The 27,034-nt window shown below is 41.2% G+C and overlaps 2 protein-coding genes across 5 annotated transcripts in view; one reads left to right on the top strand and one right to left on the bottom strand.

Annotated features, from left to right (window-relative positions):
• LOC105102841 (proteasome subunit alpha type-1-like) overlaps positions 1 to 11,384 on the bottom strand; it is a 33,860-nt gene extending 22,476 nt beyond the window's left edge. The window contains 2 exon segments of the mRNA XM_064488596.1: positions 9,326 to 9,391; positions 11,325 to 11,384. Of these exon segments, the coding sequence (XP_064344666.1) occupies positions 9,326 to 9,391; positions 11,325 to 11,384 (126 nt within the window).
• PANK1 (pantothenate kinase 1) overlaps positions 1 to 27,034 on the top strand; it is a 104,666-nt gene that overhangs the window by 36,555 nt on the left and 41,077 nt on the right. The window contains exon 3 of one of the 4 annotated variants that reach the window (XM_064488200.1): positions 10,037 to 10,146. Coding sequence is in view for 3 of the 4 variants with exons in the window: in XM_031461374.2 (XP_031317234.2) it covers positions 14,393 to 15,095 (703 nt within the window). In the remaining variant the exon portion in view is untranslated. Of the gene's footprint in view, positions 1 to 10,036; positions 10,147 to 14,088; positions 15,096 to 15,483; positions 16,003 to 27,034 lie in introns of those variants that run through there. The other 3 variants (XM_031461374.2, XM_064488201.1, XM_064488199.1) reach the window with 3 other exon arrangements.

Genomic DNA, 27,034 nt, shown 5'->3' with positions numbered 1-27,034 from the left:
AAAAATAATCTCAAAATGGCTTAAAGACTTAAACATAAGACAGGAAACCATAAATCTCCTAAAAGAGAACAAAAGCAAAATAATTCTCTGACATAAATGGTAGCAATGTTTTCCTGGGTCAGTCTACCAAGGCAGTAGAAATTAAAGCAAAAATAAACAAATGGAAGCTAATCAAACTTAAAAGCTTTTGCACAGCAAAGGAAACCATGAACAAAATGAAAAGACAGCCTACCAAATAGAAGGAAATATTTTCAAACAGTGCAACTGACAAGGGCTTAACTTCCAGAATATTCAAACAGCTCATACAACCCAATAACAAAAAAACAAATTGCCCAATCAAAAAATGGGCAGAAGACCTAAACAGAAATTTCTCCAGTGAAGACATATAGATGGCCAATAGGCACATGAAACAATGCTCAGTATCACTAATCAGAGAAATGCAAATCAAAACTACAATGAGATATCATCTCACACCAGTTGGAATGACCATCATTAAAAAGTCCACAAATGATAAATGCTGGAGAGGGTGTGGAGAAAAGGGAACCCTCCTACACTGTTGGTGGAAATGTAATTTGGTGCAGCCACTATGGAGAACAGAAGAAGGGAGTGGGTATAGCTTAGTGGTAGAGCACCTGCTTAGCATGCATGAGGTCCTGGGTTCAATCCCCAGTCTCTCCATTAAAATATATATATATATATATATATATATATAAATATGTTTTGAATTTAGCTTAAGATAAATCCCCATGAGTAGAATTTAAAGATGCATCACAAGATGAGGCCATTTTCCTGGATCTTCGTATGTCCAATAACAACTTTACCTAACATGCTTTAGCTTATGCCAAAGAGGTGAAAGTTTCAGGAGCGTCAGCCATCCTAGGTGAGTCATGATCAGGCAGATTGGGCCATATACTCTGAAGACTAAAGATGACAGCAGGACAAGTGTTAAGAAGGTACAACCCAGTATGAACCAGCCTTGGCCTACAGTTGACCTAACTTCACAGTGCAGCCATTGATCTAATTTTAGGATGAAAGAATGAAAAACACTTCTATGATGCTTCTCAAAAACATCCAAATCTTAATGACTTAGTGGCTAAACCGCAGCACCAGTCTTCTCAATGACATTCTTTTATGCCATAAAGTAGGTTGATCAAAGCAGTATGAACATACATTTTTGAAGTCAGCCTCCACATCAGCCTGACTACCCTGAGACTGCCGTGTTGTGAGGCAGCCCAGGCTAGCCCAGCAGAGTTGTCACGTGGACAGAGAATGATAACCAGCCAGCCCAGGCTGCTCTAGCCCATCCCAACCGAGATGCCAGACATGGAAGTGAAGAAGCCATCCTGGACATTTCAGCTCCAGCAAACACAATGTGATGAGAAACTGAGGAACCAAACTGCAACCAGAATTAAGGCCTCAGATATATGGCCCCAGTTGAATCATCCCAGCCATCTTTAACCATTTGAGCCATCCCAACCATCCAGTCATCACGAAATACACAAGCTAGTTCCCCTGAGCCCTGTCCTAGTTCCAGATCCACAAATGCTATTTAATGCCACTAAACAAACAAACCTTTTTCTATCCACCATGGAATTTGAAAAAGATATTTGAATGAGAGACACTCAGTGAAAACAAGTGCCACCCCTACCCTAGCTGCTGAATTGGCTTCTATGTAAAAAGCAGTAGCTTATTATTGGCATTGACTTTGATCCAAAGTCACATGTGTGATCTCTGCAGAGCAGCAACAGGAATGACAGCTGAAAGCTTATCCTGGCAGAATTTTCTTCAACTGCTTTAGCTCAGAGGACCAGGCGTGATCTGTGACAGCTGGTGCTCTTCCAGCTGCCGGCGGTGCCCCAGACACTCTGCAGCTGGATATGACAATGACAGCACTACCTCAAGCTACCTGCTTTAGTGAGGAAAGCTCTGGCTTTTATGGGTACCCAGTCAGGGTCCAAATTCCAGCTCTACCACCTAAACCAATGTATAGATTCTTAGCAACTTACTGAATTTGTGGACACTGAATTTTCTCCTCTTTGAAATGAGGATAATAACACCTAACTTTGTAGGTATGTTGTTAGGGTTAAAATGAGCCTTACTTAGCTGGCATTTAAGAATAACGATAGCTGATGTTTCCTGAGCATCTCACAAATAACTTGAAACCCCTTATCACTACCCTCACGAGGTCACTCAACACTGTCTGGCTATTTCAGAAATATTACCTCGCAATTTCAGAAGTTAGCTGAACTTTCCACTATTTCATACCCTTCCTCTCTCTTCTAAACTTCCCCAGACCCTCTTTCCCTCACTCTAAGCTGATGGCTTCACCTCGTATTTCACTGATAGACGATAAGGAAACTACATCATCTTTCAGTCACCAAATCTAGACTTCTCTCTGCATCTGCATCTTCTCCCTTGCTCTTTCATCAGTGGAGGAAGTGCCCCTCCTCCCGTTAAAGACCTGTCCTTCCGTTTGTGCTCTAGATCCAGTCACCATTTACCCTCTCGCTGGATCATTCCAATGGAGCATTCAAATAGGCTCCACTATCTCTTTGTCTTTCAGAACTTTCCTTTGACCCCTAAACTCCCTCCAGTTACTGCCTTGTTTCTCTGCTTCTTTTATGGAAGATTCTCCAGAAAGTTTCTGTACACACCATCTCTACTTCATCTCTTCAGCTCACTCAGATTAGGATTCCAGCTCCACCACTCTTCTGAGATTGTTCTTGTCAGGGTCACTGGTGACCTTATTGTCAACGGCAGTGTCCACTTTATCGTCTTCTTCTTATTCCATTCCTCAGCTGCATGAGGCCAACTTGGACTCTGGATATTCCCCACTCTTCATTTCTGTGACACCATAATCTGGTTTTCCTTGTCCTTTATGAGTCTCCATCCTCAGCCTCCTTTCCTTTTTCAGCTCCATATGTAAATGTTAATATTTCTCAAGACTCAACCCTGGGTCCTATTTTTTCTATACCTACGTTATTTCCCTAGGTGACCTCATCCATCACAAGCTTTAATACAGTATTATGCTGATGGCTTCCAAATGTATATCTGTGGTTCAATCCTCTCATATCTCCAGACTCACTTACCTACCTGCCTAAGTGCCGTAGCTAGGATATCCAATTGGCATACAAAGCTTACCTCTTCCAATTCTACCCTTGACTTTTCCCCTTTCCTAATCTTATAAATTCATTTAACAATTTCTGTTGATTTTAATTCTAAGGTAGGTCTTGAAACTATCCATTACTGTCCATCTCCATGGCCAAACTCCCATCATCTTTCACCTGTGTAGCTGCCTCCTGTTTGGTCTCTCCAGGTTTCCCTCTTGCCCCTGCCCCTGTCCATTCTTTATGTAGCAGCCAGAGTTATCTTTCTAAACAAAAATAAATCAAATCACTTGTCTACTTTCAGACTGTCAACAGTTTCCCATTATGCTTTAGAGTAATCCTAACTGCTTACCATAGACTACCGTGCCTCAAGTCCTCAAGCGCCTGTCTAAACCTCCAACCTCCCCTTACCCACCCCCTCCTCCCTCCTGATGCTCTAGTCACACGGGCCTTCTGTAAGTTCCCAATTCTTTCCTATCCGGGGGCTCTGACTGTGGTGCTCTCTGCTTTGCTCTTCACCTAGATTACTCCTTCTCATATTTTGGATCTTAGCAGTGTGATCTAAGAACAATCTTGCCCACAAATAAAAGAAACCTCATCCAAAAGAGGCTTAAGCACATGGAGGTTTGTTTTATCTCTTATAACATTTCCAGACATGGGCACTCTAGGGCTGGCACATGAGATTGCAGGGTCTCAGCCTCTTCCTGTCTTTCAGCTCCACCATCCTGCCTACGTTGACCTCTCAGGTCTGATTTCATACTTGCTACCTCAGGGTCACACATGGCTGGTGCATCTTAAGACCTTAACTCCCTCATCTAGACAGAAGAAGGGGATGGTAAAGGAGCAAAGGCCACTTTTTATGTAACTTTTTATTATGCAGAATTTCAAACATAAAAAATAGAAGAGTATGACACCCCCCCTTCCATGGATCCAGCATGGAGCTATAATAATTATCAATCTGTTGCCAGTCCTATTTCATCTGTACCTTCTCCGCACACCTCTCCCTCTCCCCTTCTTATTTTGAAACAAATCCCAGAAATTGTATCATTTTCTCCAAATATTTTACTAAAAGATAAAGTTATTCCTTTTTAAACATAACCCCAACACCATTATCACACAAAAAATTAACAGTTCCTTAATATCATCAAATATCCAGTATTCAAATATCCAATTGTCCCATAAAGGTTGTGTTTTTTATAGTTTACAGTATCCAAATAAGACTAATACTTGGAATTGATATGTCCTTGAAGTCCCTTTTGATCTGTATGATCCTACTTCATCTTTTTTTTTTTCTGCCCAATTTACTTTTTGAAGAAACCAGGTCCTTTGCCCTCTAGAGTTCCCTGCATCCTAGATTTTCCTAATTGCATTCAGATTGATGTCCTCTGTCGTCTGTATCTTACATTAGTAGTTGGAGCTACAGTTTTGATTAGATTCAGATTTGGCTTTTGTTGTTATGTTCTGCTGTCTGAAAGTATCTGTCTGATTATCTCTCTTTTTGTAATAATAGCAGCTTTTGATGATTACTGTCTAGATCCATTAATTACGTTACAAAGTGGTGGTGTTTTAATTCTGTCATTCCTTCTTCACTTATTAGCTGGAATATTTTTATAAAGGGAAACTGCCTCCCTCTATTATTAGGTTACCAAGTGGGTATAGACAATAAGGAAAAGATAAATGCTTGATTCTTTTCCTTAGTTTACCAGTTTTCTAAATAATGACTTGACTCACTAGTATCCTCCAATGATAACCAGTCAGGCTTTTTTAAAAAATTGTTTTTTTTGAACTTATGGATTTAAACATATTTGCTGTGTTTTAATACATTGTAGTTATTGCCTTTATTGATGCTCATATTGTCCCATCTTTGGCCTTTGGGAGTGTCCTCAGATTGATTCACTTGTTCCTTTTCTGTGAGAACAACCAAAACTTCCCTGAAACATTGCTTGTTTCATTTCCACTTCTATCTCATTGGCCAGAGTTGTGTCATATGGCCACCCTGAGCTGGAAGGCAGTGGTAGTTTGAGTCATTCACCATCTCTTGAAAGAGGTTACCCCTCATGCCTCATCTAAAGAATGCACAACCATTATTCTACAAAACTCTATCCTGTTTACTTCCTTTATACTACTAACTGTAAGCTGTAGTTTTTTTTTTATTTATTCACCTGTTAAACAGGCCTGATTGCCTCACTAGTTGTAAGTTTCATAATGTTTTTTCCCTAGCAGAATTCCTGTAGGTGCCCACAGAAGATACTCTATAAATACTTGTTGTATAAATACAGTAATGAGGCTATTATCCCCATTGTATACAGTGCTGTCCAATACAGTAGCCTCTAGCCATGTAATAGCCACATGTTGCTATTTAAATTTAAATGTAGTACAGCTACAATGAAAAACAATATGAAAGTTCTCCAAAAACTTAAAAACAGAACTACCATATGATCCAGGAATCCCACTTCTGGTTATATACACAAAGGAATCAATCTCAGCATCTTGAAGAGATATCTATACCCCCATGTCAATTACAACATTCTTTACAGTAGCCAGGACACTGAAGCAACCTAAATGTCCATCAATGGATGAATGGATAAAAAAAGATGTGATCTGTACACGCAATGGAATATTATTCAACCTTAAACAAGAGGAAATCCTGACATTTGCAACCTAGAAGACATTATGCAAAGTGAAATAAATCAGACACAGAAAGACAAATACTACATGATACCACTTATATGAAGAATCTAAAATACTCAAACTCACAGAAGCAGAGTCCAGCGGTGATTGCCAGGGGCTGGAGGAAGAGAGAAATGGGGAGGTGTTAGTCAAAGGGTACAAAGTTTCAGTAACACAAGACAAGTCTTATAGATCTATTGTACAACATAATGCCTTTACTTAATAATAGTGTACTGTATACTTACACATTTGCTAAGAAGGTAGATCTTATATTAAGTGTTCTTATCATCATCATAATAATGTAATAATAGAGAAAGAGGGCAGAAGGAAACTTCTGGAAGTGATGGATAAATTTGTGGCAAAGACTGTGGTGACAGTTTCACGGTATTTATCTCCAAACTCATCAAGGTTGTCTACATTAAATATGTACATTTTTATATGTCAATCATAGCTCAATAAAGTGGTTTTAAAAATAAGTTAATTTTCTAAAATGTAAATTAATTAAAATATAAATACAATTTAAAATCCAGTTGTTTAGTTGCATTAGCCACATATCAAGTACTCAAAAGTCACACGTGGCTGATGATTATCACCACTATGTAGATATAGTGCATTCACCTCTTCACAGAATTCTATTTGAAAGTGCTCTATAAAAGAACAAACTGGAAAAGAAGAGGAGCTGGGATTCAAACCTATGTCTGAATGACTTCAGGGATGGAGCTCTAAACACCATAACATAGTATCATTGTTGTTACTACTTGCTTAGTCCTGCTTTCAGTTTCAGCCCCGCTGGAAGAATTTACAGGGAGCTTCAAGCCTGGCTACTTAGGTAACCAACTGTCCCAGAGCCTGAGCAGAAAAGTCCCAGGCAAACCATGCTACCTAATTATCAAAATTCTCTATTGAGGTTTGTGGCAGGTAAATAGATAGGCTCATTTCAACCCTTTCTAATAGGCCGTATTGCATGCTAGAAGTGAGAAAATTGAAGACTTCATTTCTCAGGGTCCCTGTACATGGCTTAGCTCAGCCAAGCAGATGCACTCGGGCAACATCTGGAAGGACAGACTGAGGAGGAGGCTGCACTTCTGCTGTTTTCTCTGGTGGGTGGTGCACGTCTTGTCTCGAACATCATGGATTTGGAGAGACAATACAGAGCATGCATTTTGTAGGTTTCTTTTTCTTTTCCTTTTTCTTCTTTTTACATTTTTTATTGAGTTATAGTCAGTTTACAATGTGTCAAATTCCAGTGTAGAGCACAATTTTTCTGTTATACATGAACATGCATATATTCATTGTCACATTTTTTTTTCACTGTGAGCTATTGTAGGTTTCAGTTGAGCCTGAAACAGTCAGTCCCATACCAAACAGTAAAATCAGTGACGCCCTGATTTCTTGGTTTACTGTTGTACGAGAAATAGCAGCTTCCTTATAGCAGTTCCCTCAGGAAGCTGATCCTGTAGTGGAATTCTGGAACTCATTACTGAGAGCCCCGCCTAAAGGCTCTCCCTTCAGCCTTGCCAGTGACTTTTCTTCACCCAGTTCCCTGTATTCATTCATTTTATGCTGATATGAGTTAAAGTGGCTTTTATTATTTGCAGTTGAAGAACCTTCAGTATTCAGAGGGCACTTCACCCGGAAAACAAGGAAGCTATAAGACCAATGGAATATCTTGAATGCTGGGACCCCAATAGAAGACTCTCCCTTCCACTGCTCGCATTTCAAAGGAACATGTATACACCCTGTTCACCAACATCCCCCAAATACTGGACCTTTGATGATGAAGAGAACATATGTGAGTGTATGTGTGTGTGTGTATACACACACACATACACACAGATACAGAGATACACGTTTTTCCCCTCTTCCGTATGCTGCAATGCTCTTCCAAATCTCTTTACACGATAGTTGGAATCTCAGTCTCTCAACCTTCAGGAACCATATCAATGTGGCTTCCTCAACTAAACTGGCCCCTTTCGTCCAGTTATTCTCTTTCATATCATTTTGTTTAATTTTTGTGTCACTTAACACAGTCTGTACTTATTTATTTACCTATTTTCTGTCTTCTTTTCCCCTCCCCAGAAGAATTGTGCTCCAGGATGGAAGGGACTTTTTGCCTTGCTCACCACTGGAACTTGGAACCGTGGATTGCACATGGTAGCATCATTTAAAAATATTTGTTGAATAAATCTACAAAATAGAGATTTGGTATAGCTAGGAATTTTTTTAAAGGGAAAAAAGCCTCTTTTGGAAACCAAAATCTAAGATGCTGCAAAAATATTTCAGTGAGAAATAAAGGACCCAATAATTATCGTGAAAGGCAATTCTGTGTGGGCAGTGGAATATATCAGGCATTTGTAACCATGGTGTAAAGTCTGCAGGTGATAGGAGATACATCACCTTTTGAGAGATACTGCGGCTGAGTGAGTTAGAAATTGTGTAGGTCCTAGAGCCACCCAGACCTGATTTGTCCGCTGTGTGAACTTGGGCAAGTTAGTCTCTCAAATCTTTAATTCCCTCATCCAAAATATGAGAATAATAATAGTATCCAACTCACATGACTACTGTGCTAATTAAAAACATGACACTTATAGCACACTTAGTACAGTGTATCACATGCAAGAACTCAATAAATGCTAGATAATAAGACTACTAATTTTGCTAAATCCAGCTCCATTCCTAAAATTATGCCTAGTACTTGGGGTGACTCTGATTATAGTTTATCAAATTTCTAGGCAGCCACACTCCATCTCCCCCTTCACCAAATCATAATTAGTCAGTGCTCAGAAAATATTAGTGACTGACAGAAAGTTTGTTCATGTGGGGTGTGTTTCATTCCTGTACACACGGTTATTACTGGTAGTGGCAGCTGCTGATGCTTAATTTTTCCATCTCTGTTGACCAAAAAAAAAAAAAAACCAACAACAAAAAATTAAAATAGGCAACAACAGTATTGAGTACAAAGTACTCCATCTCCAGAGAGAAAAGCAACCCATATAGAAAAACAATAAAGAGAATGGGGTTGGCCTAAACCCTCTCCAGTGGTTTGTTCCAATGAATAATCTTCCTTACATTTGATCTGCCCTATTGAGAGGGTCAGGGTCAAGTCATCCTTCCAGTTGGCAAGTACTTACGAAGTGCCTACCATCTTTATGATGTAAGGGGCTAAAAATACCTCCTCCACATTCCCCCCCCCCACCCTCCTTAATTTCTACTCAATATTCAGAATTCAGCTTAAATACTGTTTCACCTGCTCACGTTTAGATGAGGTTGGATCACCCTGGTATGTGCCTTGGTGGCACTGGGAGTCTTAACCTGTTTTTGCACTTCGCGGAATGCACTTACACTTTTGCTGCTGTGGTGATTACGTGCTGAAGGCCTGTCTTTTCTGTAACCTAGATAAAGGCAGGGACTTTGTTTTTGCTCAACACTGTATCCCTAGTACTTAGCTTGGTGCCTGCTGTGTAGTAGCTGCTCAATTCTGAAGACAGGAAAAGAGGGAGGCTCTGATGAAGGGGTCATCAGAACCTCAATATAACACTACTACTCACCAGAGCAGTTTTAGAGGTTTTTTTGGTGGCCTCTGACTCCCTGGGGTGGCTCAGCTCCCCAGGGCGCTGCAGAAAAAAGTATAAAAATCACTGTACTCGAAAATAGCACTGTATTCAAAAATAGTCTTTTGTACAAGGTGGCCCCATGTGAGTCTCTAAGAAAGGCACTGACACAATAAAAAAGCAAAAATGAAAAAAGACGTTCATCTTGGGTCAATATCATTCTGGCAGTTAAAGTTCTAATAATTATTTTAAACTATGTCTTGAAGAGTACCCTTTCTCCAAGCTCACACTGTGTCATCAACATGGTTAATAAGTGGTAGAAAGCTTGGGCAAATGTGCCTCTATTTCCATTTTAGCAAGGGACTAGAATTTAATGATGGCATGGTGGACAGGTTTTATCTGTGTCTTCAGAAAATAACATTAAGTTACAAGTGTAATTTAGGGTAACTAAAAACTATCCTTGACTTCCCTCTTCTTAGGGGAGGAAAGTTTTCCCAGAATCCCCCAGGCTTTACTTGCTATTTCATTGGCCAGACTACTTCTAAGTCAATCATAGACTTGGGCCAATCAGGAATGTTCTCCTGATTCTGGGCCCACCTCTTTGGGGAGTTTTACTACCCATGTTCAGTAGAAAGTAAAACCTCAGCATCTTCACCTGTACAATGAGAGAACTGCATCCTCCATTGATTCCACACACATTTTTTTCAGCTCTCATTTGTGCTGTGCACTGTCTTCAGTCCTGGGGATTTGAAGATGAGAGTCCTTGTACCTCGTTTGGGAGGCTGAGAGCTGTCAGAAGTGCTTCAGAAGCCACGCAGGTAACATACATGTGTAAATTTAGTTTACTCGCTTTCTAACTCAAACTTTAAATTTTAAAACATGCGGCTGGTCAAAAAGAACACTTCTTGGCTGGGGCGGGGGGAGATTTGGTTTCTTGTTCATTCATCCTTGAAGAGACAGAAGAAAAAACTACAATGAAATGTGATTTGTGTTGAGTTAGACTGAGAGGTGAGTGGCCTGGCTTACACCAGAGAAGGTATAAGCCACCTGGAAGATCTGCTCAGAGAAGGCCTTCCACTGAGTTCTTTAGTTGAGTCTCCAGCAATGAGTAGGTGAGAATCACACAGTACCTTTGGGGAACTGCACCTGTGGTTTTACAGGAGCATACGGTGTGATGGCAGTGGCTGGAAATAAAGGCTGAGGCAGGCAGAACAAGAAGGACTTGGGTGTGCCCTGCTAAAGAGTTTAGATGTATCGTGAATTGTGTAGCATCCATGAAGGAGTTTAGATACAAGAATGTCATGATCAGATCTATATATTTGAAGCATCACCCTTTTTAAAGTGTAAAACCCAAGGAGAATATAGCTAGAAGGTCTTGTTCCTCTTCTGCATATTTTATCTTGCATGTTGAAACCACCATATTCCCAGTTGTCCAAACATAGAAATCATCCTGGCCTTACCTCTCCCTCACCCTGCAATTGGTCACCGAGTCCTACAGATTCTTTAAATATTTCTTGAATCCACTCGATGATCTCATTCCAAATGGTGTGTCCTTCACTCAGTCCCTTATCACCTCCTTCCTGGTTGTTCCCAGTGGTCTTCTATATGGTCTTCCCAACTAGGGACCCCCTCCTCCAATCTATTCTCCAGGTCTCATGGCCTTCAGGAAAAAGTCCAAACTGTTTCCTCTGGTGCAGAAAGCCATCTGCGATTCGGACCCCATCTACCCTCTTTTGCTATCGCTCACCTCCTTTCATAGGTTGTCTTTCAGGCTTGTCGAACTCCTGGCAGCTTCCCAAACATGCCAGATGGTTTCAAACCCACCAGCAGAGTCTCCAGACCCTCAGTTTGAATGGATTTCTTTCAACCTTCCCTGATAAAATCCAGTTATCGTTCAAAATCCAGTTTAAGGGTCATTTCCTCCCTGAAGTCTGTCTTAACATCCACCTCAGTGCCATCTCCCTCCTCTCTCCTCCCCTCCTCCACCATTGCTCACTCTCTGGAGTCCTCTGCAGTTCCCTTCCATGGCATAGGCGACGTACTTTGCTTCATTCATTGCTCCTCCAAGCAAGGACCATCTGCATTATAATCCCATTTTTAAAACAGTTACTGTCACTCTTTTGTTTCTTTAATTTAAAAAACATTTATCATCATTATCACCATCATCACCATGCAGACGCCTGTGCTCCAAACCTACTGAAAGGCTATGAACCTGGGCCCAGAATCAGCTTTTAAAAAAATCTCCTAGATACTGGTAATGTTCTGTTTCTTGATCAGGTGCAGCATACACAGAGTGTTCATTTGTGCAAAAATCACTGAGCGCCACTCTTAGGATATGTATACAGTTCTGTATGTATGTTATTTTCAACAAAAAGTTTAAAAGGGAAAACTCCCTAGGTTATTCTTACATTCACAGATGATGGAGAACCATTAATTTACCTCTCTCTCTCGATGAATTGTAAGCCCCTAGAGAGCAGTGAAGGCATCTATTTTTGTCTTTGTATTACCAGCATCTGTTTTAGTGCCTACAACATAGAACATGCTTAATAAATGATAGGTAAATAAATGAATGAATGAAAAGAGGGAGAAAAGTGCCTTGCACGTTCCTCCTCCCTCACTCTTTTCCAAACATTATTTGTTCCATGCCCCTGCTGGAGCGCATAATTCATGCCTCAAAATGACACCTCTGTCAGGGAGGGTATATCTCAAATGGTAGAGCACATGCTTAGCATGCACAAGGTCCTGGGTTCAATCCCCAGTACCTCCATTAAAAAAATAAGTAAATAAATAAACCTAATTACCTCCTCCCCCTGCAAAAATAAACCAAATAAAATTACACCTGCAACAACCCTCCCCCCCCCCCCAAATAAACCTGTGAGATGCCACCTGGCTTCCTCTTTACCACATGCCTGGTGTACTGATCTGGACACCAGTCCAACGAGGGAGGGATAAAGGAAGCAGGTGGAGGACATTCTGTCCCCAGGACCAGGACTTCTGCCCTACCTGGGTCAGAGCCACCTGGCTCAGGCCTTCCTCACCATGGAGGAGAGAACATGTCCTTGGAGATATTGCATTGCTTAAGCTTCTATTTGCATCTTTGATGTGAAGTGCTTCCTAAACTACTCAGCTTGAATTATGTGGGAATTTGAAAACTTTGTATTTGAATATTTAGGAGTAACAATGGAGTTTTTTGTTTTGTTTTGTTTTTAGCAAATTTACAGGAGTAAGTGAGAGACACCCCAGGTAAAATATCACCTAAATCGTTTATTCAGTCACAAATAATTACCAAGAGCTGCCTAGGTATACAATGATGAACAAGAGTCATCTACCTTAATGGAGATTACAGTGTAGCTGAGAGAGACAGCCAAACATCTAATTTTCTCATAGCGCTTATGATGTGCTGGACACTTTACATCTATATTCATTTCATCACTGTAACAACTCAGTGATGTTCTATTATTATACCTATTGGAGAGTTACAAACTGATAAGAGTCATGAAGGATTAGGGAGCCCTAACCTTGTACTAAGGGTCAGGGAAGATATCTTTAAATGTAAGACATTGGAGCAGAGATCTGAGGATTGAATTGGAATCTCGTAGACAGAGAGGTCTGGGAACAGGCAATGGAAACAGCAGGTGCAAAGGGATATACATTTGTTTGAGGAACTGAAAAGCTGCTCTGTAGAGGGAGCACTGCGAGCTCTAGATGGGGCAGAGGAACTAGGCAGGGGCCAGATCACCTAGGTTAGGTTTTTTTCTCAATGTCTTCAACTAGTATGATAAGGTCAGGGAAGCAGAGATAGGAGAATTAAGGTGTATCCTTAGCTTTATCCTTAATAATCTCAAACATCTCTCTGTGGCTCAGTTTCCTGATCTGAAAAAATGAGTCAATGGACCAGAGCACTCAAGTAGTCCTGGGTTCTAGGGTGCTGATTCTAGGTCAGGCTCTGCTGGAAGGAATTCCCATCGGAGGTGCAGGCCCTGGTTGCTGCTGAATACACTGAGGCCTCCCTCTGACTCCTCTGTACATTAAGTAAATACAGATGTGGAGAACATCACACACAATAAGTTACACAATAAATACGACTGTGAGCATGGTTTGTTCCCCTTGTTTGAAATGAAGGATAACCTACTAATAAATAACAATGTGATAGGGATAACCACCTTTGGGGGACATTTACTGTGCACCAAGATTACATTAGGTACTTTCAGGTGGATTTCTCAGGACAGCAACTAGTTAGATTCCAAAGGTGAGGCCTCAGGAGATTACACAATTTTGAGAAGGTCTTCACCACCCAAATCGGTCCTGTCTACTGAGCATGCCGGGTCCTATTTCCTGTCACCAGGTGTGTTAACCTGAGCAGTGACTTCCTCTGGGTTTGTTCAGTGGCTGAGGTGGAATCTGAACCCAACTCTGACTCCAGAGGTTACACAGTTGCCCACCCTGCTATGCTGCCTCCCCTTCTTAAAACACAGGCAACTTCTTACTCTATAAATAGGGTGACATTGTCTCTTCAGCGTCCTTTCTGGGTGAGGAAAGTGCTTTTTATAGCTTGGGACCGCTTCTGTTTACTTGGTCTCTTCCAGCGCGGGTTAATCCCGCCTACAGCTGTGTCCTTCACTGTCCTTAACACTGTATTCCTAGGTTTCCTCCCTGCAAAAGACAACTCCACGAGAGCACATGGTGTCTGTGTGCGCCAGCAAAGAAATTACACTCCCCTCCCTTTCCAAATCCTCCTACCTTTCTATAAATAATCGTTCTCCTCCCTCCCCTCAGGCCAGTGAGTAGTTTGGTCACTTAACACTGACTCTCTCACACACTCACCCACAAAGGTTTCGGGGAGGAGGGGACAACGTGAATGACCTTGCAAAGGTATCTAGCTCACTGGGGACAGGATTAACAAACCCAAACCTCTGCAAATATATATTGCATTCCCCCTGCATTCCTCCCAAAGTTGTTAGCTCCTCTCGCGCCTGCCTCGCCCAGTCCTCTTTGGGCTCGCTCCGCCATACAAAGCCCAACCCTCCCATCTCTTCTTCATAAAGCCGGAGAACTTCAGTCCCCATGTTGAAGCTTGTCGGTGGCGGTGGCGGGCAGTACTGGGCATGCTCAGTAACGGGGACAGGTCTGGGAGGCGAAGGAGCTGTGTTTGAAGTCGCGCGAGTGGGGGATCCGGGGAAGGCGGGCTGCGTGGGCCCCGCCTGGGGGTGCGTGGGGATCCCCGATTCCGCGCCAGGAGCGGGCATGCTCCAGGCCGGCGCGGCGGGGCCGGCGCGCGGGGGGCAGGGCGCGGAGGAGGAGGGGGAGCCGGCGGGAGGAGGGGAGGAGCGCCAGCCTCGCCATCCCCCGGCGCCGGCTCTGCGGCTGCTGAATCGGAAGCCGCGAGGAAGATCCGGGGAAATAAAGACGACCGAGAATGACCTCCAGCGAGGCCGCCTGAGCCGGGGCCCGCGCTCCGCCCCACCAGCCCTTGGCATGGGCGACCACGGCGGGCTGCCGGAGCGCTCGGACCCGCACGCTCCGGGCAGTCCCGCCGTCGCCGGCGCTGTAGCCGTGAATGGGCTGCTGCACAACGGCTTCCACCCAACGCCGGTCCAGCTGCCGCGCCTCTGCGGTCGGGGCCCCGCAGGCGTTGGGGACGCGGGGCCCCCGCGCCTCCCGCTCCAGCCCGAGCTCCAGCCACAGCCGCCGCCCCCTCAGCACGACTCCCCGGCCAAGAAATGCCGGCTGCGGAGGAGGATGGACTCGGGAAGGAAGAACAGGCCGCGTAAGTCCCTCCGGGAGGCAGGCGCAGCGCGGAGCCCGGCACCGGGGAGTGGCGGGGCGTGCACCGGAACGCGCCCTGTGCGCCCCAGCGCCGGCAGTCGAGCGCCGGCTCCGAGGGGGCGCCCGGGACAGATTCTTTCCCCAGGGATGCGAAGCATTACAGATTGCCGCCTGAGGCTGACCCGCTTGCTTCCATCTGTAGAATGGGCCGATTGGACTCGGAGCCTGAGCTGCTCCTTGGGTCACCGCTCTGTAGAAGGCGAACGCACTAGCCGCCTTTCTAATTTGTCCTTGGGAGAATGCACGTGTGTTAACATTTGGTGGGGTCCGGGAGTAAGGATAGAGCTGCGCGGGGAGAGCCAGAACTGCCCCCCCCCCCGCCCCCCGCCTCTTTCCCTTCTCAGAGCTTGTCTTTCTGGGGTTGGCGCTCAAGCAGCCAGCCTGTCCTTTGAATCGCAGAGAAGCCGCCAGCTCCTTGGGTCTATTGGCGAGCGCGAGGTCTGGAGGCGTGGAGTTTGACAACCCCCCCCAAATCACAGCCTATTAAACGCGGTTTCTTCGCAGCCAATGAGAGGACTTGTTGGGAGGGACACACCCACTGATACCATGTGGGCCGGAACTATGTGGACCAATGAAGATTGGAGGTGTATTTTTTTTTTTTCTGGGAGTGGGGAGGTAGAGTTGAGAGTTTCTGTTGGTACAGCGCAGAAAGTAGAAACGCGTTATTTCACAATCTAAAGCTTCTGTATATAATGTTAGTTTGTAAAGAGACCCTTCCCCGCTGGATGTTCTGAGATGCAAATTTGTAGATTGAGTTTACAGTTGGTTTTTCTTATCTGAGCCGAACTTCATTCAACTGGTTACCTCTTTCTGGGTCTTAATGAAGCTTATAAATGGCAAAAAGCAAAGTAAGTAGTATGCATGCTAATAAGTGATTGTATTCAAACATGCATCTTTTGCATATAGGTTAGATTTCCCTGTTAGATACAGGGAAATTACTAGATATGCTTTGGATTTGTCTGTAAAAGCTTGGTATTTGGCAAACAGCTTCACTTTTTTCTGTTTCTTTCTGTTTATCAATTTAGACTCTTAGCTTTTCTGCATTCAATTAAAGTCTCTGAGACTTTGGAAAGCATTTTAACTCGACTGTGGGATGTGGTAACTCTGATACTTGTGTTTTGTAGGTCTGAAATGTTTAGGTCGAAAGTTAAGGTCTTTTGGGGAACTTTGAAGCCACAAAGCAGATTAGCTAAGGTTGTAAAGAAGGCATCTAACATCTGAATTTCTCTTTATTCTTGTTTTAGAGTCTAATTAGAAAATGACTTTCTTTATGGATTTAATAGTGATTACTTATGATTTATTAACCTGTTTTACTTCTTTTGAAGCCACATTTCAGTTATTTCTCTGATTTACATTAGCAAATTGTATGAGAGTTTGCAATGTAAATTAACAAAAGAGAAGTGTGTTGAAGTTTTGTTTAATATAGTATTTAGTATAACTTAAATGGTCTATGTTTAATTGAGTGTATAACAGCTTTTGAAATAATTTTTGAGGAATTGAAAATACACTCTCCTAACAATAGCATGAAGGGATAGAAAAAATAATCTTGAGCCTTAACTTTTGCTTGCAAATCCACAGGAAGTATTTTAGAATACGAAAGAATATAACTTTATGCCTGTGTGCTTTGTCAGGAATTAAAGTAGTGTATTTTTTTAAAAAATGAAAACCTTAGTTATTTTAAGTTGAGTGACTATACTTATTTATAAACTTTTTTAAAAATTCATCAGAATTGACTTTTCATTATCCCACAATGTTTTCTTTTCTCAAATTTGAGCAAACATTTCTGAAATAAATGTAAATGTTCTGAGTCACATCTGCTGTTTACTACCACAATTTATTTGTTAAAATCAGGCTTAATTTAGTATATTTATACCTTGCCTATTAACATTCAGGTATCTTTTCATTAAAAAATATATATATATTGCCCAATCAATTGATACTTAGGTAATCTAAGACAAACTCACTTAGACTTATGCATATCCCTATTTTTCTGATGACTGATAGCTTTTACATAAGCAGTTATTTACATGCTTTAAATGCAACTTAAGAGGATGTCAGTGGTAGAAGCAAAGCTGGAGAAATAATTAATTCTTACTTAGAATTTACAACTTCAGACACCTGCTCCTCTCCAAACCAGAGATGTTTCAGGGCAGTCAGATATCACTTCACTCATATAGGCACCTGGAATGCATACGTGGGCAAGTGTGTTTCTATCTGGTAGTATTTTGGATAGTGTGCAATACACATTAAAATACTTAATCTTTAATAGCAATGAATGGAATGAAACAGTTTAGTAGTTTTTGATTATTCAAAAAATTTAAATCTGACCCCTCAGTGCAAGGAATATTCATAATCTTGTAGTCCAAAAATCAGAATAGTGGCAGGGTAATTTTGCTAAATCAGGAAAGGGGAACCTTGTCCAGTTTTGTCATCAAAATTACCATCACCTCACTCACTCGGCTTAACCTTGGAAAGCTTTTCTAAGACTAACTGCTTCATCGAACTTCCTTGGTTTCTTTACCTTCCTCTGCTACTTAGCAGCTATAGACCTTAAACAAGTTAGCTCTCATCTTGGAGTGCTGCAGTTGGCTGGATGGTCTTCAAGTGTTGCTTCTTGTACCTTCAAAAATTCTAAGATAATTCAGAACCGACAGTTCTTCCTACATGACTTCTCCCTACTTATCTGGTCTGCCACATTTTTTTTTTTAGCATTTTTTTTAAATTTTTATTTTTGCCTTATGCTATTTTTCTTACGGCATTAAAACATTTTAATGGTTGTATCATATTCCCAACATTCCATTATATAGATATACCATAATTAATTTAACCTGTCTCTCAGAGCTATAGGCTGTAGCTAGCATCTCTATGTATCATAGGCAGTGCTGTAGCAACAACTTTGTACATAAGTCTTTATTTTTGGTGAAATTGGTGAATATATACTTTTAATGGAAGAAACAGAAATGGCACACAATAGTATATAGCTGTTGCCTTGAAATCCTGGATATTTTAGATCCTAAGGACACTTGTAGATGAGCCACACTAGTGAAGAGAGGAGAAAAATGCGAAGGAGATAATTGAGCCACCAAACACTAAGCTGCAGAAAGGCAAATATTTGCATTTCATCAGAAGACTCAAGGATGTGCGCTATCCTCTTCCTGCCCAGTGTGTGGCAACAGGCAGGGATGAGGGCTGGATCAGTGCCTGCGGCCTCCTGGTGAAAGTTCTGAATTCTTAGATCATCTAGATAGAACACTTGCAGAAAATGGGTGAGAGTTCATTATGCATGTAACACACTCATGGGTAGAAACTGAAGGAACCCAAATCTGTTACCAGTTTTAGCTAACCACCATTGTGAAAGTATAAGGCTTCAATTTTCCAAATACTGGGATATTTAGCTGTGGCACTTACAATTTCCCCTACTTCAGATAGAAAAATGAGAATAAAGAGATAAATAGGTAGAATTTTCTAGTTGTATGTGCATAGAGCATTTTTTAAACATAATCAGAACTTCTAGATGGACGGGGAGCTTTGCAAATCAAGAGCAAAAGACTAAGATGGAAAGCAAGGGCACACTCTAGAATTCCTTCTGAGGTAAGGTCAGATTCCCAAGTTTGTCAGTGTACTTAGGAATTGTACGATGCACATTTGATCTGGAGATTTAAGAATTTAAGGGCCCAATTATCCAGTGTCCAAGTGGTTAAGTCAGGTATCAGGGTCTGTTAGGCACATGAACACCACTTTTCCCAAAAGACCAGTAAGTGAGTTTCAACATTAATACAAAGCATATTGTGTTTGGCATGGTAACCAAAGGTGGAAAGAGTGCTGTTAATTTTTAACATGTGGGACATTCAACAAGTGAATAGAGCAAAATCCAGCATGGTTTTTGGAGACAGAATTGGTAGGGAAACAAAAGAGTACTGGTTTTAATTAGCAGGTTGGGGTTGGTTTTTGTATGTGTGTGATAGCCTGACTTTCAATTGTGTGTGTGTGTGTGTGTGTGTGTGTGTGTGTGTGTGTGTGTGTGTTAATACAAACCAATTACCAGGAAAATCAATCAAGGTTTGACTTCCATTATACTTAATTAGGTGCTTTAGCTTTACTATGTAGGCCACTGTTCACCTTGGACTGACAATATTCTCTATCAGCTATGGCACACAGAATTTCTAAGTAGACCTTTTCTCTAGATAGTGCAGCTGTCAAGTTTGGTATCTCATTACTTAATTTATGACATCTTTTAGATGCTTAGAGTTGGCTAATCACACACGTGTGTCTGTGTTTTCTCCTTGGGAATATATTTGAAAGCAGCTGAAGATTCCAAGGGGTGAGAGATTGTTATTTTTAGAGGCAGTTACATCAAAATTATGATCTGGCCCTCTAACAGATTCCTCTATAGTTCAGAAAGAGTGAAAAGACGCGTGACAATAGTGAGTACCTAATCACTTTGAGTAATTAGCGTAGCCATATTGAGCAACAGCTTTGTGCCCCATTGCTCTGTACATGTTTTTACAAAAGCGTGCGATTACTACTCTCACGCTCCATTTTACAGATGGGGAAAGAAAGGCTCAGAAGTGAAGCAACCTACCTGAAGACAGTGAATGACAGGGCTAGAATTCAAAACCAAGTCTCAACTCCATTGCCAGCTAGCTGGCTTTCTTTTAAGGCACAATAAGCATATTATTTGGGGGAAAAGAAGTGTGTTCTGTAAAATGTGTAGAAAAGATAAGTGGATGCAATCTGTACACCTTTGGCAAAAAGCTCATTCATGTGTGTGTGGAAGTTAACAGTATTCAACACTAAGGGACATTTAATGTTGCCAGAAAGCTAAACACTTAATTTTTAAATTTTGTTTGGGGTTTTTTGAGGGGGAGAGGGAGATAATTATTTAGTCGGTTAATTATTTTAATGGAGGCACTGGGGATTGAACCCAGGACCTTGTGCATGCTAAGCAAGCACTCTAACCGTTGAGCTATACCCTCCCCCCTAAACACTATATACATAGATTATCTCCTCCAGCATCCTGTGAGATAGGTTATATATTGACATCTTCTGTCCCCCAAAATTCGCGTATTGAAATCCTAACCCCCAAGGTAATAGTATTAAGAGATGCGACATTTGGGAGGTGATTAGGTCATGAGGGTGAGCCCAGAGAGTTCTCTAGAGGTTACAGCAAAAAGCCATCTAGGAAGCAGACTTTCACCAGACACCAAAACTGCGAATGCCTTGATCTTGAATTCCAGAGCTGTAAGAAATAAATTTCTGTTGTTTTTAAGCCACCCAGTCTTGAGTATTTCTGTGATAGCAGCCTGAACGGCCTGAGACAGATACTATCATGATCTTCCTTCTGCAGATGAATAAACAGAGGGAGGGCTCTAGGACTCAGGGGGAAAACTATCTGAGTTCAGATTTTGACTCTGCTGGGCCAAGGGACCAGACTTAGGACCATGGTGAATTCCCAGGAAGTGTGGGTTGTGTTCTGTAGCAGCTTTGGAGCCGCCAGATCTGGATTCAGACCCTCATTCTTCTACTTACTAACAGTGTAGCCTCAGGTGAGATGCTTAACTTCTCAGAGGCTCGGTATATTGACTAGAAATAACGGTGTTCATTTTACCAGTTGTGAGAACCAAATGTGGAAAATGTAGATAAAGTCTAGAGTAGAATGCCCTCTGGTATATGCATAATAAAAGATATTTTACTATTAATACTGGCTACTACTAGTAAAGGGTAGTTAATGTTAATACTTTTGCTGTTATTAAGTCATAGGGGCTTTTAAAACTCTCTAAAATCTCAGGATTTTCATCCTCGACTGAGAACTGGGGACTGGGTTTCAGGGTGGATACCCTGCCCGATCTGACATCACGTCCTGAATGGAAGCTTCCCAGCTTCCCTCTGAGGTTTCTAGAAGCAGAACACATGGCCTGTGTCACATCTTGACCTCCTTGTCACTTTCATAGCTTGCTCCATTGCAACTCCTGAGACCGAGTACAAGCGTGCCCTGCCTGAAGTGATGTTGGCAACTTTGCGAATAAGAAGACTGTGATTTATTTCACTGCTAATCTAGTGTCAGGACAAAGTTATTTTTAAAAGAGGAAGTATCTTCCTTTGATCTTTCCTGTTTGATATCTCAGCCCTTGAGTGAGGCAGATAGACACAAGAGAGCAATGGGAAAGATTAGGAAAGGGAACACGTTTCCTTTATAAAAAGCTGCATGAGTTGAACAAGGCTTCGGAATTCAGAACAGCTGCATCGAGTTCTCGAACCTTCTTTTTAACCCTCAGCCCAGCAAACTTCGTTCTGGCAGATGATGAGATGAGTATTTCTGGATGCTTGTTGCCTGCAAGAGCAGCATGTGAACCTGGTGTGCCTGGCCTTGACTCTACGCTGAATTGGAGGCCACGGGACTTTAGATAGTGGCTCAAGACAGTCTGGACCTGCGTGAACCTCTGTGAGCTGGGGCCATCCTGGGCAGTGCCAGTTACTAGGAGTCCTCTGGGGCTTCTGGACAATAAGTCCTTTACAGCCTGAGATAGGCGGTCCGAGGCAGAGAAAGACGCAGTTGCCTTGAAACTCAGTATGGGTCAGCAGTCTGGTGAGTCTTCTGTCAGAACATAAGCACTCAATAAAAATTATGGGTGGTGATGTTAGATATCCTTCCTTACACTAAGTCAGAATCTGCTAATTTCTACTCTGCATTCCAATATATCTAATCTACCTTCCACATAACAGCTCATTAGATATTTAAAGATAGCTACTTTATTTTAACTTTTCCCTGACCCACCCTCTGAAAAACCAAGAGCCACATTCTCACCTGCCAGACTCCATCACCCATGTGATTCAGTACAGGTTGTATTGAGTTGACAGAAGTTTTTAAAACTTAGGCTGCAGGGTGGCTTCTTTGGGTTGACATGAAGGAGATCAGGTAAGGACTGACCTGGGTGATCTTGAACCCTGAGAGTTAATAGTCCCCATGGGTCCCACAAGGGCCAATTAGTTATTATCCCTTTGGGCAAAGCACTGTGCTAAACCAATTGGTAACAAGCCGTAGTGTAGCCTGAACAGTTACGGGGTTTGATTTTACTCAAATGCTACGGCAGTTCCTTGAGTCATTAAACTGTGTGTATGAGTCAGAGGACCTGAACATCATTGAGGCTGTTTACCATTCATATTTCTCCAACTTACCTACGTTTGATGAAAAACATCTAAAGAGATGCTGTGTATTTAGGGGAAGGAAGGTAATACCGGTTTGGCCAAGGAGATAGGATATCACATCTTCTTACCTTTTATAGAAATGTTTCCTACTATAGAAGAAAAGTTTTTATGTTTGTGGAAGTATTTCTTCCATAGAAATAGATACCCTGAAGCCAGTCCCCAGAGGTTTTTTTATAGAAGTTTTCTACTGTGAGGAAGTGGCCCAAGTGTGATTTATTCTTTGGAGTGACCACATAATATTTCATCAGCAGTCTTAAGAGTGGTAGAGGGTAGCATTAATAACTATGCCAGGACCAACTTGGGCAAACCAGGAGTTCCAGAGGTGTGCTGGAGCCGGCCCCTACAGGCTGGTTGTACACGTCACTTCCAACTCTACTTTCAATGTCCTTGTGTTGGTAGCTTGAAATTGGCCACAGTAGGTGTATTTACACATTGGAAATTGACAAATGCTGAAAATTAGGGCTTTATTTTCAGAGATCCAGTTGTTAAACATTTACCAGGATACCACAGACTGGAATACAGGTCACAGGTCACTGAGAGAAAGGTCTCCAAGAGCATCAGTGATACAAACTAAATTATTAAGGCATTTGAAGCAGAGAATTGGAGAAAAAGCTCACCATGTCCTCTGCTAGGAGAAGGCCAGAAGATGAGAAGTTGGATGAGTGTCATTCTCAGGAAAGAAAATATTTGCAAATATTTGAGAGCCCACTGTAGTATAAGGGTAGAATTTAGAATCACATTACAGAGTCAGTCCTCTGGATCTGCAGATTCTGCATCCAACCACAGATCAGAAATATTTGAAAAAAAAAAAATTCCAAGAAGTTCCAAAATACAAAACTTGAATTTGCCATGCACTGGCAATTATTTACATAGCATTTACATTGTAATTAGGTATTAAAAGTAATCTAGAGATGATTTAAAGTATATGAGAGGATGTGTGTAAGTTATATGCAAATAATAGGCCATTTTATATAAAGGATGTGAGCATCGAAAGATTTTGGTGTCCACTGACAGGGAGGGTTTGGAGTTCTGGAACGAATCCCCCTTGAATATGGATGGGCGACTGTATTATCTGCCTCCTTTTCTCCCTCTGAAATTCCTACCTCAAAAAACAGTTGGGCTCAGAGCTGGATTACCCAGTAGGTAGAACAAACAGGTGCTAATATAACAGCAACAAAGCACAGGAACCAAGAAAAGGATAAGAAAACAACATACGTGTCTTTATGTGTATAGATATGTAGATACATGTATGTACCAAAGTAGTAATTATAGGAAAATCGTAGCTGTGGGCTTCTTTGCACTTATTTTATGATTCACTGTTACTTGAATTATTTTGGGTTACATGCTCATGGCTTGTGGACTGGGGGACACCCTAATTTTTTCTTTAAATAGATATGAATCTGGCCCCATTTAAGCCTCATACTTTTCTAGTGTGATTTGTAATTTATTGCTGCTGAAACAGCAGGGTGGAGTTGCCAGAACTTCTTCATTTCATGTTTCTGGTTAAGGCGGGCAGGTTGAAATTTGTCCCAGCCAAGAGAAGGAGCTTGGTATGTATGTTTGGTTCCAAAGCAGGATCTGTGAGGCAAAAGAGGGACTGCCCCACCATTTGCATTTTACTCCAAGAGTAACTCCGTGTGCTCCATTTACCCTTTCACTGTCCTGAAGGAATATTTGGAGAGTGTTAGAATTTTTTTTTAAAAATCTTGTTATTTAGTAAAATTTCAAACATGATACAAAACTACAGTGTATAGTACAACTAACTGAAGAGCTCATCAGTCAGCCTCTGTAATGATCAGCTCATGTCCAGTCTTATTTTGTCTGTTATATGCAAACCTTCCTCTCGTAAACTGGATGATACTGACACAAATCTCAGATATCACATCATTTCATTAGTAAATATTTTCGTATGTGTTTCTAAAAGATGAGAACTCTCTAATGAAACATAACTGTAATGTTATTTGCTGAAAAAGTGAACTATGTATTATATCCAGTCGAGACCATAGTATTTCTGAGGCACAATTAGGTGAATAATTTTAGTTATCTCACCACAGAAACATAACCATAATGTTATTTGCTGGAAAGTGTGGACAGTGTGTTATATCCAGTTGAGACCACAGTATTTTCTGAGGCACAATTAGATGAATAAATTCAGTTATCTAAGCACAGTTTAAATTGTTACATCTTCTTCGTTGATGCATGAAAATCTGATACTGTGTTGCCCTGGAGGATTCCTTTAACAGTACCTTTTATTGTTTGTTTAGGATTAGTTTTTAACCATTTCTTCATGGTCTGAGATTTGAAACTTCATTCTTGGAATGAAATCATCCTGTGCCCCCAAATAGGTGCTTTAGGATCACCACAAAATCACTGGAAGAAGTGATTGATAATCTCCTATGTAGTGTTTGTCCTGAGATTGAGAGGTTAGGAATAACACCCCTCTTCTTTCATCTGGAATCATTAGGGTGAGAGTAGGCAAGCTAGCACTCATCCTGAAGACAGTCAGGATGTAGGTCTGTGCTCAGACCTGGGAATCTGGAGGTGCTGGATTCAGGGTTGAACCAGGAGGGATATTGCTGAAATTTATGAGATTCAAGATTCCAAGCAGTCTCTCCACCCATGACCCTGTATTTCAAGTTAACCCCAAGAACAAAGAAAAGGATCCTTTATCTCTCTAGTACCACTCTTGTTTGTTGAGCATTCCTAGGGATCAAACCAGTTAAACATCAGTGAATTCTTAACTGTTTAACTGCCAGAACTGGCTTACTTTTGTCAGTTTTGTGGTTCTTTTCAGTTTTATGAAAAAGGTGCTTCAAATGCATTTTATACATCTTGCCTTCTTTGATGGAATAATGAGTATCATTTAGTATCATCTCATAATTTAGGGAACATCACTAATACCAGTTTTTATGCTGGTTGTGTAAGTAATGGTGTACAAAATGATGTTTGATCTTTTGTTTTCCAGTCCATGGATATTTGTTATCCATCATCTATATACAGAACAGAACTTTCAGGGGCTCCAAATATTTTGTCCAAAATGCTTCTTTAAAAATATTTTTATCTACTTAAAAAGCTGTAGTTAAAAAGCTGGAGACCGCCTAACCAGTGTTTGAGTAGGTTCCTTAACTTCTCTGAGCCTTAGTTTGATCATCTATAAAATGGGCATAATATTGCCTACCTCATTGGGCAATGAGAATTAAATGTTGCATGTGAAGCCCCTAGCTCAGCACCTGTCACGTAGTCAGCCCTTAAGGTTCCTTGGTACAGTATTGCTGCTGGGTTAACTTATGTTTTCATAGGCCCTGGAATAAGCTTCTGAATTCTTATGAACAGATCATTAATTGACAAGTTTGTGGCTCTGAAGTATTTTCAAAAGTTTGACTTGTGCATATATGTCCACATAAATTTGAACAAGCTAGTATACCACTTCAGCACACGTATACCATTCTCGATTAAATTTTGGGCAACGCTTAGGCACATTTGCTTGGCAAAGGCTCTCACTCTGGCTTAGGTCAGTTATGTAATAACAAATAAGTGGGTAACCTGTCAAGTCCTGACAATGTTGTCCTAGAGTTTTAGCACTTATCTTAAGGTTTAGATGCTTTTTGTTTGATATTTGTATTCATTACAAGCAAACTGAGGAGTTTAGTTATTTTTAGTGTTCAGCTCTTTTGTGAAACACTTTCAGTAAATCTTTTCAAGCTACTGAATCAGTTTTGATTCAAGAAACTCCTGAGATTGCAAGGAAAGCTGTTCAAAGACAGTTAGGATTTGCACCTCCTCTCTGTGAATGAAGCTTTTCTCCATACTGTGTAATCCACAGTTCAGAAATAAATTAGATGCTGAAGTTCCTCAAACTGCAGCTCTTATCTGTAAGTGACAATTTTCCAGCCTTTATGTTCAGCAAAACAGCATCGTTCTCATTGGTTAACTTTACCTTAAATACATGATATATTTTATAAAATAAGCCAATATAAATGAATGATGTTGCTTTTATCTCTTTCATGTATGAGGTCCAGAGTTAAGATGTAATAAAAAAAAATTCCAATGCTGAAGAGTTTGAAAATCTTACCATAATGAGAGAGAAGGGCATAAGATAAATAAAGTATTTTGAATACTCATATTTATATTTTCAAAGTTTTAATTTCTTTTTCCAATTAGATATTATATCTAGCTGTGCCCTTGATAAAACTTGTTATGGTAAAAAAATAACATTTATTACTAATCACAGTGATCATCACTCTGGCATCTTGGCAGCAATAACCCAGAAGGCAGCTGAGAACCTGGAAAGAAGCAGACACTTCTGAGCCACCAAAATCACTGTTGGAAAGTAGATAAAATTGGAGATGCTTATGCATTTTACAGTTGGAGTACTTCCTGTGCTCTCTCTGAGTCTGTTTACTCTTACCAAAGTCACAGCTTTAACAGACTTGATTTTCTGGTTTCTCTGCATTTATACATAGCAGGTTCGGGATAAACATTGCAGTACACTGACAACAGCTAAGAAATTAACAGCACTAGCTGAAAAGCAAGACATAGAAAGCTGTAATAGAGACAGAAGAAAACTCAGACCATAGCAGCCTGGGAAGCACAAGTTTATGTGGTTCTGGAGGGCATCAGTATATAGTGGGCACAATAATTGATTCTCAGATGACCCTAAGGCATGAGAAAGAA

The sequence above is a fragment of the Camelus dromedarius genome, chromosome 8 (assembly GCF_036321535.1).
Source record: "Camelus dromedarius isolate mCamDro1 chromosome 8, mCamDro1.pat, whole genome shotgun sequence".
NCBI lineage: Eukaryota > Metazoa > Chordata > Mammalia > Artiodactyla > Camelidae > Camelus > Camelus dromedarius.
This window is presented reverse-complemented; position numbering and strand designations above follow the sequence as displayed.